The 16,626-nt window shown below is 36.1% G+C and overlaps 1 protein-coding gene across 2 annotated transcripts in view; it reads left to right on the forward strand.

Annotated features, from left to right (window-relative positions):
* The window catches only part of LOC107877751 (WD repeat-containing protein 11), a 28,481-nt gene extending 22,838 nt beyond the window's left edge, over positions 1–5,643 (forward strand). The window contains exons 14-20 of one of the 2 annotated variants that reach the window (XM_016724456.2): positions 20–306; positions 530–651; positions 1,613–1,757; positions 1,863–1,955; positions 4,587–4,679; positions 4,761–4,814; positions 4,887–5,643. In XM_016724456.2, the coding sequence (XP_016579942.1) occupies positions 20–306; positions 530–651; positions 1,613–1,757; positions 1,863–1,955; positions 4,587–4,679; positions 4,761–4,814; positions 4,887–5,003 (911 nt within the window). In that variant the 3' untranslated portion in view covers positions 5,004–5,643. The remainder of the gene's footprint in view (positions 1–19; positions 307–529; positions 652–1,612; positions 1,758–1,862; positions 1,956–4,586; positions 4,680–4,760; positions 4,815–4,886) is intronic. The other variant, XM_016724454.2, reaches the window with a different exon arrangement.
* Positions 5,644–16,626: the final 10,983 nt, after the last annotated feature.

Below are 16,626 nucleotides of genomic sequence, written 5' to 3' on the forward strand. Positions count from 1 at the left end.
TCGATGTCTGTTACTCAAGGGTGCATACTTAATGATGAGCTGGTTAGACTCTATGCCGGTCTAGTGGATAAAGGTTCTGCAGTAAGGTTTGCCTTTGCTGCTGCTATATTTGGAGAACCCATGGAAGCTCTTTTCTGGCTGCAATTACCGCGAGCTCTAAACTACTGGATGAATAGATTGACTAACAAGTCTCCAACAAGAGTACCTCAATCAGCTTCGACGTCAGAGCTTGATGAAGTATCTATGTTAGATAGGATATCATCAAAAGGGAAGTCGGGGAGCGGAACGGGAAAAAATAATGCTTTGGTTAGTTTTATCAAATAATTCTGTTGAATATTTATGAAACAGATAATCTGCTCGTAGTTGGCTTTTTAACTGTGTCTGCACTCCAATTTCTCAGGAATGGTTTTCACCTTCTAAGTTAGGTGCCTTTAGTGTCTTTTCATTAAAAAGGAAAGAAAAGAAAGGAATTAGGTGCCTTTAGTTCTAATCCAGGATATCTGTTGATCTTATGGCTTTTGTCTGGCAGGGAAATGGTCAGCTTCAGCTGATGGCCTTTGAAAAAGAGGAGTTGTGGGCACTTGCTAATGAGCAGATTCCTTGGCATGAAAAGCTGGAAGGGGAAGAGGCAATTCAAAACCGTGTACATGAGTGAGTGTCCTCTGTATAAATGGTCTAGTTATATCTGTTTGCTCCACCACACCAAGATTGTTGGTCAATGAGGTTTACAAGCTTTGCCTAGTTTAGTTTGAAACTTGTATATCCTCCAATCTGTAAGTAGTGGACATGAGAACATTTTGCTCTTTTAATTGTGATTGACAGACTTGCACTGAGGAGGTTGGTCTATTATATCTTTTTGTGTCTGCACACTGAGATTTTTGGTCAATGAGGTTAACAGGATTGGCCTTGTTTCGTTTGAACTTATATATCCTCAAATCTGCAAGTCGAGAAACTTGTCGAAGAACAATGCAGTGAACATTGGAATACATAGCTTTGTTAATTGTGATAGACTTGAGGTGTAGATATAGCATTATCATCCAATTGATGAAGTCCAGAATATTACTGGTGCATAGCATTACTATGATACTATCCAAGTGATGAAGTCTAGGATACTACTGATGCACACTTTCATAAGCTTGCAACATAATTGTCATTGAATGATAAATTCCCTCTATGTTTTTATTTGCTCTTCCGAAATATTCGCATTGCTTCATTGAGTAGCTCACATTGCTTAAATGAGGATATGTGTGGGCGTTATTGGCTGGTGATATCTCTTGATGCCCCTAGTGGTTGGACTGAATGCAGATGCGTTTGAAATGATCGAGTGTTACAATTCTTAAATAAGAGAGAAAATACGAGTCTGCTATTGCAAATATTCCAGGAAATCTCACTAGTCCCCTGAAACTAGTGAAGTAACAGAACCAATATCACTTATTACTCTCTTTAGGAACAGCGGAACATATTAAGGAATCAACAGTGAGGGTTTTCATCATGTGGAAATTAATTTCTGGCCTTCACATGCATTTTTTTAGGTGACTGTCATTTGATCTTGAATTTCTGAATAAGGCAATAAGCAACAGTTTGACTTCATGGTTTTGTTTCTGATTACCAGATTAGTATCGATTGGAAACCTAGAAGCAGCAGTTAGTTTACTGCTCTCCACGCCTCCAGAGAGCTCGTATTTCTATTCAAATGCATTGCGTGCTGTTGCCCTTTCTTCAGCTGTATCAACATCGTTACTTGAGCTGGCCGTGAAGGTGTTTCTTCCTTTCAGTGTTTCATTTTTCCCTTTTCAGATAAATTTTCTTCACTTTCTTTCTGTTGGTGTCTTTGTTAAGTCACTTGTTGTGATGCTTGTGTAGGTTGTTGCTGCCAATATGGTAAGAACAGACCGGTCCTTGTCTGGAACACATCTTCTTTGTGCTGTTGGCAGGCATCAAGAAGCTTGTTCTCAGGTAATGTTCTCCATATATATTCTGTTTTGTTAGTGATCTTGATCTTGCTTGAACGTTAATTGACTGATGCTAAACTTATATGCCTCCATTTTATTGAACTTTAATGGGCGAGATTTATAGACTGTCTGCAGTGTCTTTATTGCAGATTGAGCTTGATGCATGATTAAATCTTATAGCATCTTGATCTATTCGTTTATATTTCCTACTTGGTGGAACTATTAACTGTTCCTGTGTGGTTCTGTCTGGTTCACTGTTCCGTCTTGCTGATTCTGCATGTTGGAGTTGTGACTAGCTTGCAATGATATACACATATACTATATATATGTATGTATTTATGTGTATATGTCGAGGGACTTTTTCCACCATATTAAATCATTATTGATCTTCTAAAAGTGAGGGGAAACGATGTGATACGTATAAATTGTGTTTGGTATGGTGGAACTCTTTTGTTTAAGGAAATCGTTTTCCAGTGGGTAAGGAGAACTATTAAAGTTTTTCTTGATTTATGGTCTTATTCGTATTTTGGTCCCTGTTTATTAAACCTAGCTCATTTAACCTTTAATTAAACTAAATGCTCAATTTTGGTCCTTAAACTGATGGAAGTAATAGACAGTAGTTCATATTAATGACAATGGTGGTTTTATTGCACTACTTCAATTTCATATGGCATTTTGCCATCTCATAAACTGGAGCAATGTTTCTAGCCTCATTCTTCTAGTGATGAAAAATTTCCCAAATCCTGCGGCTGAATTGCAAGCAAAAAAAATATGCTGCCAAGAGAGCTGCTGGTAGTGATTTTTATAAGGAGGATAAAGGTGAGTGGTTGTGTAAGAACCAAGACTTACAATGTCAATGGCACAATCACGCATCATCTGAAGTAAGCTGAAGCATGACCTAGAATGGGATTCTGCCCATTGGAGATTTTACTAGTGTGGGATTTTAATTCCTTTTGATCTCAGCGAGCGTGTTGAATTTATTAGCTCCCTTGTGAGGATATTTGGCAAGGAAACATTGTTAAGGTCTTTACAGTTTTCTGTCAATCACGGGAAGGTGCTGGCTATGAAGTTTTGGGTGGAACGAGACGGATGAAAAATATTGTAATTACTTGAAAACTCTTTGAGAGACTCCACTAGACAATTTCTTATTGAGTTACTACTGCGGATCGGAAGGGAGGTGATCATTTATTGAAAAGTTCGGAAGTGCAGTTTTCAATTTTGTTTCTCCGATCCACTTGCCATCATGGTGAAATTGGAGGCAGCTAGGTGATTAGACACTGTAGTATGCCATGAAATTACTGGTTGTCATCTACTTTGCTTGGACTCTTCAAACATACTACCAATTGTGTGTTGGATGCTCCAAAACTATGTATTTTGGAGGATCTGACACGGGTGCGGCAGCATTTTTGGAGGATCCAATCATCACAGGTTCCCAATTTTCCAGGAAGGTTCAATGCCTTTGAGAGACACCCTAATTATCATCATGTCTTCATATAACACGTCTATGTTCTCGGACTTTTCACTTTTGGTGCCGCAGTGTCTACATGTGGGTGTGGGTGTACGATCCACAACTGATTTAGTCAACCGATTTTGGGTACTTTGACCAAAATCGACAGGGAAATTTTGTACAGATATAATGATTTCTGTAATTGGAAAAAAAAAAATAGGTGAAACTGAAGAAAATGGAACACCTTGTATATAGAAATTTCTCACTCTTTTTCCTTTCATCTCCTTCCAGGATTCTCCTCTTTATCAAATATTGTCTCCTCAAGTTTTCCACATAATCTCATAATTGGGGTTTTATAACTTTTCTTTTAGATATTTGAATTATTTTTAGCCGAATCCCCACAGCCATATCCTTACCTGGATCCGTATCCCCGATCTCAGAATTTAGATCATGAAGGATCCAACCTCTACATCCGCACCCATATCGGACACCAATACCTGAGCCAGAGCAACATAGGATAACGTTCTGTTAAGAATTTATAGGTGCTGGGAAGACGCAAGTGTAGAATTCAGCACTCAGTTTCAAATCCATATTTGCACTTGGAAAACATTAAAGTGCATTGGATTCAATCCATTTAGGGACCAAAGTATCTAATTTATTTAAAGGTCAAAGTCAAATGCTCGTGGTCTAATAATATGGAGAACAAAATTAGAATAGCTGCAACTCATTCCTTATCACTTGCTTTAACCAACTTTTGAACCTTATTGTTAATTTTCACTTGAAATTTTGTTTATTAATCTCTCATACTCGAAGATATCACCGAGACACTACTATCAAAATTATCCATTTACACTTATACAACCCTGTACACCAGAAAATTATCCATTTTCCCATAAAATGTTTGCCACTGAAACCATATTTGTTTATACCAAATGTTTCCATAGCTGGGTCGTGTTATCATCTTTGTAGTCTTCCAACTGGGGCATCTTCTGTAGTTGCTAATCTACTTTTCTGAGAATTATTCCTTTCACTAGCCCTTATAATTATAAATCAACGTGTGCAGATTTTGCAACTCACTAGCCATTATATTTATAAATGGACGTGTGCAGATTTCGCGACTCCAATTAACATGCCACATTTCATATTTCTCTACTTTTTGGCTAATTTCACGTTCTACATATTTGGCAGTTACAAGATGCTGGATGCTGGACTGATGCTGCAACATTAGCTGCAACACATCTTAAAGGAACTGATTATGCGAGGTTACTGATCAAAGAGAACGTGGAAGTTCTATAACTACTATGATTTGCTTACGATATAGTACTTGTCAAAAATGGATAACTTAAAATTGTGGTCCTGCAGGGTTTTGTTGAGGTGGGCTCAGCATGTTCTTCATTCCGAACACAACATTTGGAGGTATCATCTTTTCTTCATCTGGTATTTTCCAGAAAATTGATGGTTCCCTAAATTTGTAATAATTCACTGCAGGGCACTTATATTGTATGTTGCTGCTGGTGCATTGCCAGAGGCATTAGCTTCTCTTCGTGTGGCACAACAACCAGACACAGCAGCCATGTTTATACTTGCTTGCCAGGAAATCCATAGTGAATATCTATCTAACTTGGATGATGAATTAAGGTCATCAGATAAGTTGGTTAACTTGCCAGGACTGAACCCAGAAAGTGAAGATGTCCATGCGGTTGGTGAATACTATGGACAATACCAGAGAAAACTGGTCCACCTTTGCATGGACTCCCAACCTTTCTCGGACTGAAAAATCTTTGCTGGGATACCTTTTACAGCGTGTCTTAAGATCTCCGTCTCAGCAATCTGAGTCATTGGAACAAGCTTCCCATCCTTTACCCTACATTTGAGCCTAAAATTCAAGACATTTAAGCATCACAAAAAAAAAAGCCAAGAGCCTTGCCTGAACTACAGTTTGGTATTCATTCATATTGAAAAGACTTGGCCTGTCAAAGTTATTGATAGAGAAGTAATCTGCAGTTCTGTGGGTCAACCATGGTAGAATTGGCGCTGCTTTTAACGTGGTCACAGATGTTCTTTTGACATATATACGACTTTCAATTGTATACCACTCAGACGATTGTTCTGTTCAGAAGTTTGGGCCATAATACACGTCTTTTGAAAGCTAGCCATGTTTCAAGATCAATTCTTTTGTATTAGAATATATAACTACTGTAAATTGATTTATTGATTTTGTAATAGCATCGAGTCATTGAGTTCATACATTATCGCCACTGAGGGTGTCAAAATAACCTGCCCAAAGTTACTTGAGCTGAAATGAGTTAAAAAAGCGGATCATAATTCAATCCAACCAATTCGTAATAAGTTTTAGTTTTTTTTTTTGTGTTTATTTCTTTTTACAACTTTTATGGGTCGTTTGGTATGTTAATACCGGGATTATAATCATTGGACTAATTTACCACATATGGGGGTGGTATAAAATAATACCATGTTGGATGAGATAAGTTTGGGATTAGTTTTATATCATGTTTAGTTAGATGGTATTAATTATTGTCAGGATTAATTTATACCATTAGACAACATGGTATAAATTTAATACCTAACTTAGTCTTGGAATATTGCACTTTATGCCGCCGCGTGCTAAACGACTCCTAATGGATAAAGGACTCCTAATGGAATTTGGTTTCCTTATAATGTTGTTGTAAGTCATATTTATCTTTGTTTATTCTTTTATAAAATGATTTTATATATCATTGGATCAACTTATTTTTTTTGTGTTTTTAAGTCAAAACATCTTTTAAGCACTTTTGTAGTGTTTGAATGAAATAGAAAGACGTCTTTAAGAAATTGTTTTAAAGTCAAAATAACAAAAATAAGCTAAAAATTTTAACTTAGGACTTATAGCTATAAGTCCATCCAAACTAGCTCCAAGTAGGCAATATGTACAAATTCTCCAAAGCAAAAAGTGGTTTCTGCAAGCTCCAAAAACAGCATAACAAACAACTGCTATTTAAGAACTACCAGCAAACATCTTAGTCTAGTTGAATAAACAAATATGGAGGCTTGAGGATAAAAACTGAGCATTTACAATCGTTGTGCTAATCTGCTCCTTTATTCTCTTATGTAGAACACCTCTTGAATAATCTGTCTAATAAGAGCATGAGATTCTCCTCATTAGTTGGAATATCCGGTAGTTTCTTTCATTGTGAAGATGGTATACATTGGCTGTCATCTTTCCCTGACATGTGTTGTTGCCTCACTGCATTTCATCTCGCCAGCTCATATGGGTCCTGTGGATGGCTTGCTAATGTAACAGTGTGCCCCATATGGTTGCTGAGTAAGGGCAGTGAAAGAATAGGTGAACTGTGTTTTCCAGACCATGTTGGCATAGTGCGCTGTGATCGTAGTAATTCCCCAACTAAAGAGTATGTTGCTTGTGTAGAGTCTGTCTTAAGCAACCAGCCTTAAGGTGAAGATTCAATTTGGCGCTCCATAGTTGTTGCACGGCAAACTCCTTCATGTCACGTTGAGAAAGTCACCTCTCATCAGCAAGCGGAGAAGGTTGACATTTGCATAACATCATTCTCATGAAGGCCAATGTCAGCTATATGTTTAACTTTAAACATCTTTTAAACCATCCACGAGGCTTGAGAGGAGTGGTGTGCCAGACCATCTACCCTTTTATATTGTAAACATTCCCATTCATCCTATCATTGGGGTGCAATATGGTGTTGAAGTCACCCATGATCAGCCATTCTCCTAGTTGCTTTTGAGTTTCCATGGAGCAAGTCAACTCAAAGTACTTTCCCGTCCTCTACAGTGTGCAACCCTTATAGTGCTGTCTGCTGTGAAGGTAAACTTTAGAGTATCAGCGGTGCTTCCAACAGTTCCATGGATATAATGGCTTGACATGCTAATTGCAGTGTAGTTCACCACATTGGAATTCCGTAACACCGAAATCTTGTTTTTATTACTATAGGCATAAATGCATAATTGGCCACCCATTTCTATCTGCGACAACTTGCTTTATGATTCTACTAGCTTTGCGTAATGTTACCTGTTATTTTATGTAGTTTTGGGTACAAGAATCCGTATAATTGCAACACCAACTTCAACAATAGTTCATGTATAAACAAGAATACCTTTGAAGTTCTTTAATACCCTCAACACAAGATTACTTAATAATCTATCCAAGAAGTGTGTTAGATTTCAGAAAATAGATGAAACAGAATTTAAGGCCAAGTCCCCCGACTTCACGGAGTGTCCTTAAGGAATAATTCCCCTCACTGTACCTGAGGTTATGGAATCTTCCTCTCAGGATAAAATGGTCTACAATCCGAACAATAGCGCTACCTCAAATTGTCGGATTCTACGAACTCACTCAACAGTTTGATTGATCACACAGAATGTTTTTAAGACAAGAAGAGTTTTTTTTTCTAAACCTGTGGATGAAAGCAGGTTTATATAGCCATCGGATGCCTCTTCTGAAAGGTGGCAATGGTTCACTTAAAAGGTGTATCCTTTGGAAGAGTTTTGTCTGTTCATTTGAAACATTGTGTCTTTTTCAGAACAGACACAACTATCTGAACAGTCACACCCTTTCCAAAATAATGTCTTTTGCTCAAAGGTTGTGTCCCTCCATTTTCCATTCACACTAATTAAACCCAACAATCCCCCACATGAATGGTGAATGACTATTCTTTGTAAAATTTTACGGACAAGTATGTGATCACCAAGCAAAGACTGATTGCATCTGGATAAGCGGGTTTTCCTTTGAACTTTCCGTAGTGAACATGCATCGGATGCACTCGGTCAATCGGTAGATTTGATATCTTTGAACCATCAAGCTTTAATGTAAACCTAGACAACATATGTCACACAGCCAACCTTTTACCGTTTATGGTTCTCACGGTTTTGTTCTTTTCAGCCATGAACACATCCCGGTTTCATGAGAGCTTAGAGAATATGCCTTTACTAACATTCTCCTTGAAGCGGCTTCTACTTCGCCTTCACATAGGTGATTTCTAAATGTTCAATCCTATAGATTAAACTATTTGGCCAAATCGCCAAATTTAGATAATCATTAAAAGACTTTTCACTTTAAGTCTTATCCTTGTTTACTATACATTGTCTACATCATGAAAATGAGTTACGTAATTGACAATGTTGAACCTGTCAGACACAACTTTGTTTGATCTCCTTGAACCTAGCTCTTAGGATCTCCAGTCTGCTAGGTAGAGTTACCGCCATGCTGACTTGTCCTAGGACTTAAATCCAATCCCTTAGATATCCTTTCTACTCCTTCTCTAGATAGGCCTTTTATAAGTGGATCCGACACATTATCCTTTGACTTAACATAGTCAACAGTGATAATTCCACTAGAGAGAAGTTTTCTAGCGGTATTATGTCTCCGCCTTATGTGACAAGATTTACTATTGTACATCATCCTTCCTGCCCTACCTATTACCGCTTGGCTATCACAGTGTATACATACTGGTGCCACTAATTTGGGCCAATAAGGTCCAAGAAATTCTGGAGCCATTCTGCTTCTTCATCGACTTTATCTAATATGATAAATTCAGATTCCATTGTAGAGCGAGCAATACAAGTCTGTTTGGATGATTTCCAAGAGACTGCTTCTCCACCGATAGTAAATACATATCCACTTGTGAATTTTACTTCGTTCGATCAGGTGATCCAATTTGCATCACTATATCCTTCAAGTACCGCAGGATATTTATTATAATGCAAGGCATAGTCTTGAGTGTATTTAAGATACCCCAAAACTCTTTTCATTGCCATCCAATGAGTTTTGTTAGGATTACTTGTGTACCGGCTCAATTTACTAATAGCGCATACTATATCTGGTCGTGTACAGTTCATTATATATATTAAATATTCCAATACTCTGGTGTACTCCAATTGTAAGTCACTTTTACCTTCATTCTTTCGAAGTGCAAAGCTCACATCCAAAGGAGTCTTGACAATACCGAATTTCATATACTTGAATTTGTCAAGTACCTTTTCGATATAATGAGACTGTGACAATGCCAAACCTTGTGGAGTTTTATAGATTCTTATACCTAAGATCACATCTGCAACTCCAAGGTCTTTCATATCGAACTTGCTTTTAAGCATTCATTTCATTGAATTTATTTCTGAAATGTCTCTACTGATGATCAACATATCATTAACATATAAACAAACAATGACTTGGTGATTCGAAGTGTCTTTAATGTAAACACATTTATCACTTTCATTATCTTGAACCCGTTTGCCAACATAGTTTAGTTAAACTTCGCATGCCATTGTTTAGGTGCTTACTTTAGTCCATACAACGACTTAATAAGTTTACACACCTTATTCTCTTTTCCTGGAACCACAAAACCCTCAGGTTATTCTATGTAAATTTCTTCCTCCAATTCTCCATTTAGGAATGCGGTTTTCACATCCATTTGATGGATTTTAAGACTATATACTGCCATTAAGGCAATTAACATTCGAATCGATGTTATCCTTGTGACTGATGAGTATGTATCAAAGTAATCAAGGCCTTCTTTTTGCTTGAAGCCTTTTACTACAAGTCTTGCCTTGTATTTGTCAGTAGTACCATCCGCTTTCATTTTTCTTTTGAAGATCCGTTTAGAACCTAAAGGTTTATTTTCTGGAGGAAGATGAACCAATTCCCACGTATGGTTACTTAAGATTGAATCAATATCACTATTGACTGCCTCTTTCCAAAAGGATGAGTTCGAAGACAACATCGCTTCTTTAAATATTTTAGGCTCATTTTCTAAGAGAAATATTACAAAATCTGATCCAGATATAGTAGAAGTTCTTTGACATATACTACGTCTTGGATTCTCTTCATTATGTACATTCTCACTTGGTTCATCTTGAGGTCGTTTAGACCCTCCACTAGACTGTTCATGTCTAGTTTTATACGGGTAAATATTTTTAAAGAATTCAGCATTATCTGATTCAATTACCGTATTTTCATTTATATCTAGATGTTCGGATTTATGAACCAAAAACCAACATGCTTTACTGCTTTTAGCATATCCTATGAACACGTAGTCCACAGTCTTAGGTCCTATCTTAACCCTCTAAGGCATAGAAACTTGAAACTTTGCTAGACACCCCCACACTTTGAAATATTTTAAGTTGGGTTTTCGTTCTTTTCATTTTTCATAAGAAATTGATTGTGTCTTACTATGGGGAACTCTATTGAGTATACGATTGGCTGTAAGGATAGCCTCCCTCATAAGTTTTGCGGTAAATCGGAACTTATAAGCAAAACATTTATCATTTCCTTCAAAGTTCGATTTTTTCTTTCCACAATTTCGTTAGAATGAGATGAATAAGGGGTCGCAGTTTGATGGACAATTCCATTTTCTACACATATTTTAGCTAAGGGAGATTCATATTCTCTGCCCCTATCACTTCCTATCATTTTTATCTTTTTCTCTAACTAATTTTCTACTTCAGTTTGTATTGCTTAAACATATCTATTTCTTTATCCTTACTATTTAGCAAGTAGACATAACAATATCTAGTGCAATCGTCAATAAAAGTTATGAAATACTTTTTTCCACCATGTGATGGTGTTGACTTCATATCACAAATGCCAGTCATGGCCTAAACATTTATGCCACAAATTATAAGACTCAAGCAAGTAATAAGAATTTGAACTTTTATTGATTTCAACATTCATTACATTCATCTTATAAAGGCTCTTGGTGAGATAGCCTTTTCCTACATACACTTCTTCTTTGCTAATTACAATTTTTCCAGAAATGGTTACACATTTGAATCCTTTCTTGTCTAGAGTGAAATAGAAACCAAGTTCCTACGTAATTTCGGAATGTACAAGACATTGTTAAGTGTCAAACCTTTCCTAAAATCATTTTTAAACCCACTTTTCCTATTCCTTCTACCTTAGCCGTAGCAGAGTTAGCCATGTAGATCATTTCTTCTACTTGAGCCAGAGTAAATGACGAAAACAACTCTTTATTGTCACAAACATGGCGGGTGGCACTAGAATCCATCCACCACTCGCGAGGATTCTCCACCAAGTTGCATTCTGAAAATATAGCACACAAATTATCACATTCTTTGTTGGACTCAATCATATTTGATTGGTCCCTTTTCTTGCCTTTCTTAGGGGCACGACAATCCATGGACTCATGGCCAATCTTGCCCCAGTTGAAGCACTTTCCCTTGAATTTCTTCTTGGGTTGATTGCTTCCTTGTTCAACTTTCTTCCTTTTCTTAGAATTATTTTGGTCATCTTCTACAATATGTGCTTCATTAATTGTAGAATTCCCTTTTGACCTTCTCTCGGCAGCCTTATTATCCTTTTCAATACGCAGTCAGACAATAAGATCTTCGATAGTCATCTCCTTGTGTTTGTGCTTCAAGTAGTTTTTGAAGTCTTTCCACATAGGTGGTAGCTTCTCAATGATCACTGCTACTTGAAATGCATCATTCACAATCAAACCTACAAACCAGTTTCTATGAGTATTAAGAACATTTTCAATTTGTTCAACTAAGGTATTTTTTAAAGATATATCTTCTGCTAGGAGATCGTGAATGATTACTTGCAATTCCTGTACTTGAGAGACAACCGATTTGCTATCTATCATTTTAAAGTCTAGGATCTCTGCAACAAAGAATTTCTTAATTCCCGTATCCTCTGTCTTGTATTTTCGTTCTAGTGCCCCCCACAATTTCTTTGATGTCTTAGTTCCATTGTAAACATTATAGAGGTCGTCTTGGAGACCACTCAAGATATAATTCCTGCAAAGGAAGTCTGAGTGCTTTCAAGCCTCTACAATAATAAAATGCTCTTTGTCCGAGGTTCCCTCGGGCATCTCAGGAGCATCCTCACTAGTGAACCTTTGAAGACATAGAGTGGTGAGGTAAAAGAACATCTTTTGCTGCCATCGCTTAAAGTCAATGCCTGCAAATTTTTTGGGCTTCTCCGCAGGTGCCACTGGTTTCGAAGCATTTGCTCGACTTGTTGAGGCAATACTAGTTGCTCCCATAGTCGTACCCTCATCTTCTATTTGACTTTCATTAGTCATTTTTCCTGTCACCACAAGACAATCAAATTTAGTATTTTCAGAATACTTTTTATAAAGTTAAGCAACTTTAAACTTTTCTTCTTGTTTCTAGTTAACGATGAAGTTTTTATGACTTCCAATCGTCAACCGAATGATCTTTAACTTGTGATGAAGATTTTATGTCTTTGAATCACTAGTTAAGTTCAAACGGAGTATAAAGCTTAACGCTTTAATCTCCAAAAACAAGCAATACAGATTCTGCAAGAATTATTCCTTAAGATTGTTATTTTATGGTGTTTCGGGTACAAGAATCTGTATAATTGCAACACCAACTTCAAGTTCATGTATAAACAAGAACACCTTTTAAGTTCTTTAACACCTTCAACACAAGATTACTTAATAATCTATCCAAGAAGTGTGTTAGATTTCAGAAAATAGATGAAACAAAATTTAAGGCCAAGTCCCCCGACTTCATGGAGTATCCTTAAGGAATAATTTCCCTCACTGTACCCGAGGTTATGGAATCTTCCTCCCAGGATAAAATGTCCTACAATCCAAACAATAGCGGTACCTCAAATTGTCAGATTCTACAAACTCACTCAACAGTTTGATTGATCACACAGAATATTTTTAAGACAAGAAAAGTTTTTTTTTAAAAAAATTGTTTTGTTTTCTAAACCTGTGGATGAAAACAGGTTTATATAGCCATTAGATGCCTCTTCTGAAAGGTGCCAATGGTTTATTTAAAAGGTGTATCCTTTGGAATAGTCATGTATGTTCATTTGAAATATTGTGTCTTTTTTTGAACAGACACAACTATTTGAACAGTCACACCTTTTCCAAAACAATATGTCTTTTGCTCAAAGGTTGTGTCTCTCCATTTCCATTCATACCAATTAAACCCAACATTACCCAGGGTTCCATTATTGCTGTGATAATTTCATACATCAACAATTTGAAGAATAAACCTACAAGAAAATTAGAATATGTTATAGAGCTACTAACAAAAGGTAGGGTAAAGAATAAAATACGACTATTAAATAGGAAGTAAAGACATAATGGAAAAAAGTGTAACGACACAATCACATCAAATCAATCATTACCCAAAATGGGAATTCTCGTTACCTAATGACGGATTTAACGATACAATACAGTAAAATTTAAGTAACAATCAAAACAAACATTATATTTAAACTAACAAATACGTTTCAGATTTTCAGTTCCATTTCAAGATACAACTTTTACTAGCCCTCCTTACCCAAATTTTAGAGAATGATTCCACAAATTAGTGGTGGTCTAACTGGTCTTGTATTTGAAATGTAAAGAGCACAATGGCTTTCCAAGTTGAGTCAGAGTTCAATAAAAAATTTCTCTTCCCTGATCCCTTGTGCTTCCTTTTTGCCCCTGTTGCTAGTATGTCAGATTAGTAATACATAACAAACAGAATTTGAAAGCACTTGAGAAGAAAGTAGTCTTACAAGTTATTTGTTACTCAATTGTTCTGATATGAGCTTTTTTTGACTTTTTTTGCAGCGTTCTCTGTCCCTTCAGTTGAAAAAGAACAAACTAGACTTTCAATGTAGATTGCCAATGTAAGACCCCGCAAAGTTCCCTCGTCGTTAGAGCTTTCAAAACGAGTCACATGGAGCCTAACACTTAGAACTTTAGCTAAGTGTTCAACACTTAGTTTATTTTGAACCTTCAAACTTTGGGGAATTAATTCATGACCTTCCCGACATCCGTTTTTCAATTTTCAAGTTGTGTGACGATTGAGGAAGCTCATAGTACATATCGAACGCTACTTTTGTCCAGTTTTCAGCATTTCAGGGTCAACTTTCAACGATCATAACTACCTGTATTTAACGAACTGGGTGAGTTACTATATATTAAATAAAAGCTCTTTGAGTCTTCTTTCCAATGAAATTGGTTTCATACAATTTTATCATTGGAGTAAAAAGTTATGATCAATTTACTTCAGCATATCAAACCAATGAGTGAGGGACAAATGTGAATTTATTTGTTTCCTTAGGGGTATTTTGGTCATTTACCATCCCCCCAATCATGCTTTAAAACAGGATTCAGCTTATCCCCCAATCATGCTTTAAAACGGGATTCTACTTACATAGGACCAAAATTTGGTCATTTATCTGAAAATTCTCAAGAACCAAACACATAAGCTTCAACCAAGAATTCAAGATCTCTAAAAATTCAACCGCAGGAATTCAAAAATAATTTAGGAATCTTAATTCCCAAGTTGAGATCTTCAAGAAGCACCTATTATTTTACGAGTAGAGTTCCGAATCGCAAGTTCATCCAAAGTCACAAATTTGAGGTATGTGAGGTTTGAATAAGAATAATCCTTCCGTTCTTGTGCCCAAAACTTGATTTTTATAAAGATTACGTAAATTTTTATGTTGAAGTTTATACCAATTTATCTTATTTTGAGTTTATGTAATTATCCATGAATTGAGTATTTGAAGGCATTATATTTTATCTTGATATGATTTGAGTTGAGATATACATATTTTGATTTATATTTTTTTTATTAAGAATTGATGTTGTTGAATTTATTTGAAATGAGTATTGAGAATGAATTTACGAAATTTGTGATATGAATTTTGAGTTGTTGAAATTATGATATTTATGTCATGAATTTATTTTCAATATTTTAATTGAGATAAGTGAAGATTTTCGAGATGATTGTTGACTATGAAATTTAGATATGATTTTGATGTGTTAAATCTTTATATTTTAGGTTTTAAATATATGTGATGAAATTGTAAGGAGATTTTGATCTCGAGTCATGGACATGATTTTATAAGTATTTCCCAAAAGCAAAGATTGTTGTTTTAATATTGAACACGTATGGAATTTGGGATGATATTTTGGGAGATGGAATCGTTATATTTATGTCAAGGTTGAAATTGGATTTGTATGATATTACGATTTGGAGTTTTCCTTTATCAAATTATTTACCGAGATTTGAATTGAAATTTATATCAGGATTTTTGAGTTGAAAATAGGAATCCACAATTTATTATGATTCAATTATGAGAAATATGATTTGGCCTTCATTATAGGCCCTTGAGATTATTTTGAGGTGGATTTCCTAAATGAGACTGAGCTTGAATACGGGAGTAGTATTTAGCACCGAGCGGGAGGTGTGGGTGAGCGTACCCTACTTCCCCAGAACTACGTGCCACCATAGGATCGAGATTTATGGGCCTAAGGCCGATTTTGTGATCACTGAGTTGAGGTTATACTTCTTGGCAAGAGTATGACGCTCCTTCCCAACGTGGAGTTTCTTCTTTAGGAGGACAAAACGTTGGACTCCATGATATGCTCACATGGTTTATGTCGATTATAAGAAACTCCCATTGTGTGTGTGTGTCTCTGCTCTATCTAAGATAAGTGTGTATGGTTTGAAAACTATGATTTGTGAGAAAGTTTCTTGTTTCCGAAAGATTGAAATGTTATGTTCTAAAGAGAGTTGTTTTAAGACTTGATTACTTTACAAGTTGAAACCGAGCAGAAAGTAAATTTGGAACTTATTGTAATGACTCACGTGATTTATTTTACATGTATTATTCATCCATGATTTTGATGATTTAATTCGAGCTAAGTGAGTTATTTATATCAGCATGCATAATTTTATAAACTGTGATGATATTAAGATATTATTTTATATATGCATTGCACTCCTATATGCTCAGTACATTTTCATGGTACTGACCCACATATTCGTATGTGGCCTATATTTTCTCGGAATATAGGTACAAGGTATAGTATGCACCTTCAGATCCAGTCAGTTCATGGTATCTAGTCAGCAAGTGATGAGTCCTTTTGATTCAAGGGCTTGGGTCAGTTATGCAGAACTAATAATGTTGTATTTTCTTTATTCGGTCGTATTGAGTTGGGATAGTCGGGAGTCATGACCTGGCTACCTACAGTCAATACTAGTAGAGGTTTCATAGACAGTCAGTAGAAGTTGATGTATTCCGTTTCAGTTTTGGTTGTAAAGGCAGAATTGTAATCTTGTAAATTCAGTTTTGTATCGATCAGATTCAAAAAAGAGTAATTTTCCGCAGATTTGTATAGATTTATACTTTTTGTTCAGTTGCTTATGAGTTATGCCAGTAGAAGGGTTAGCTTGGGGTCACTTGTGACCCTAAGCATCG

The sequence above is a fragment of the Capsicum annuum genome, chromosome 7, assembly GCF_002878395.1.
Source record: "Capsicum annuum cultivar UCD-10X-F1 chromosome 7, UCD10Xv1.1, whole genome shotgun sequence".
NCBI lineage: Eukaryota > Viridiplantae > Streptophyta > Magnoliopsida > Solanales > Solanaceae > Capsicum > Capsicum annuum.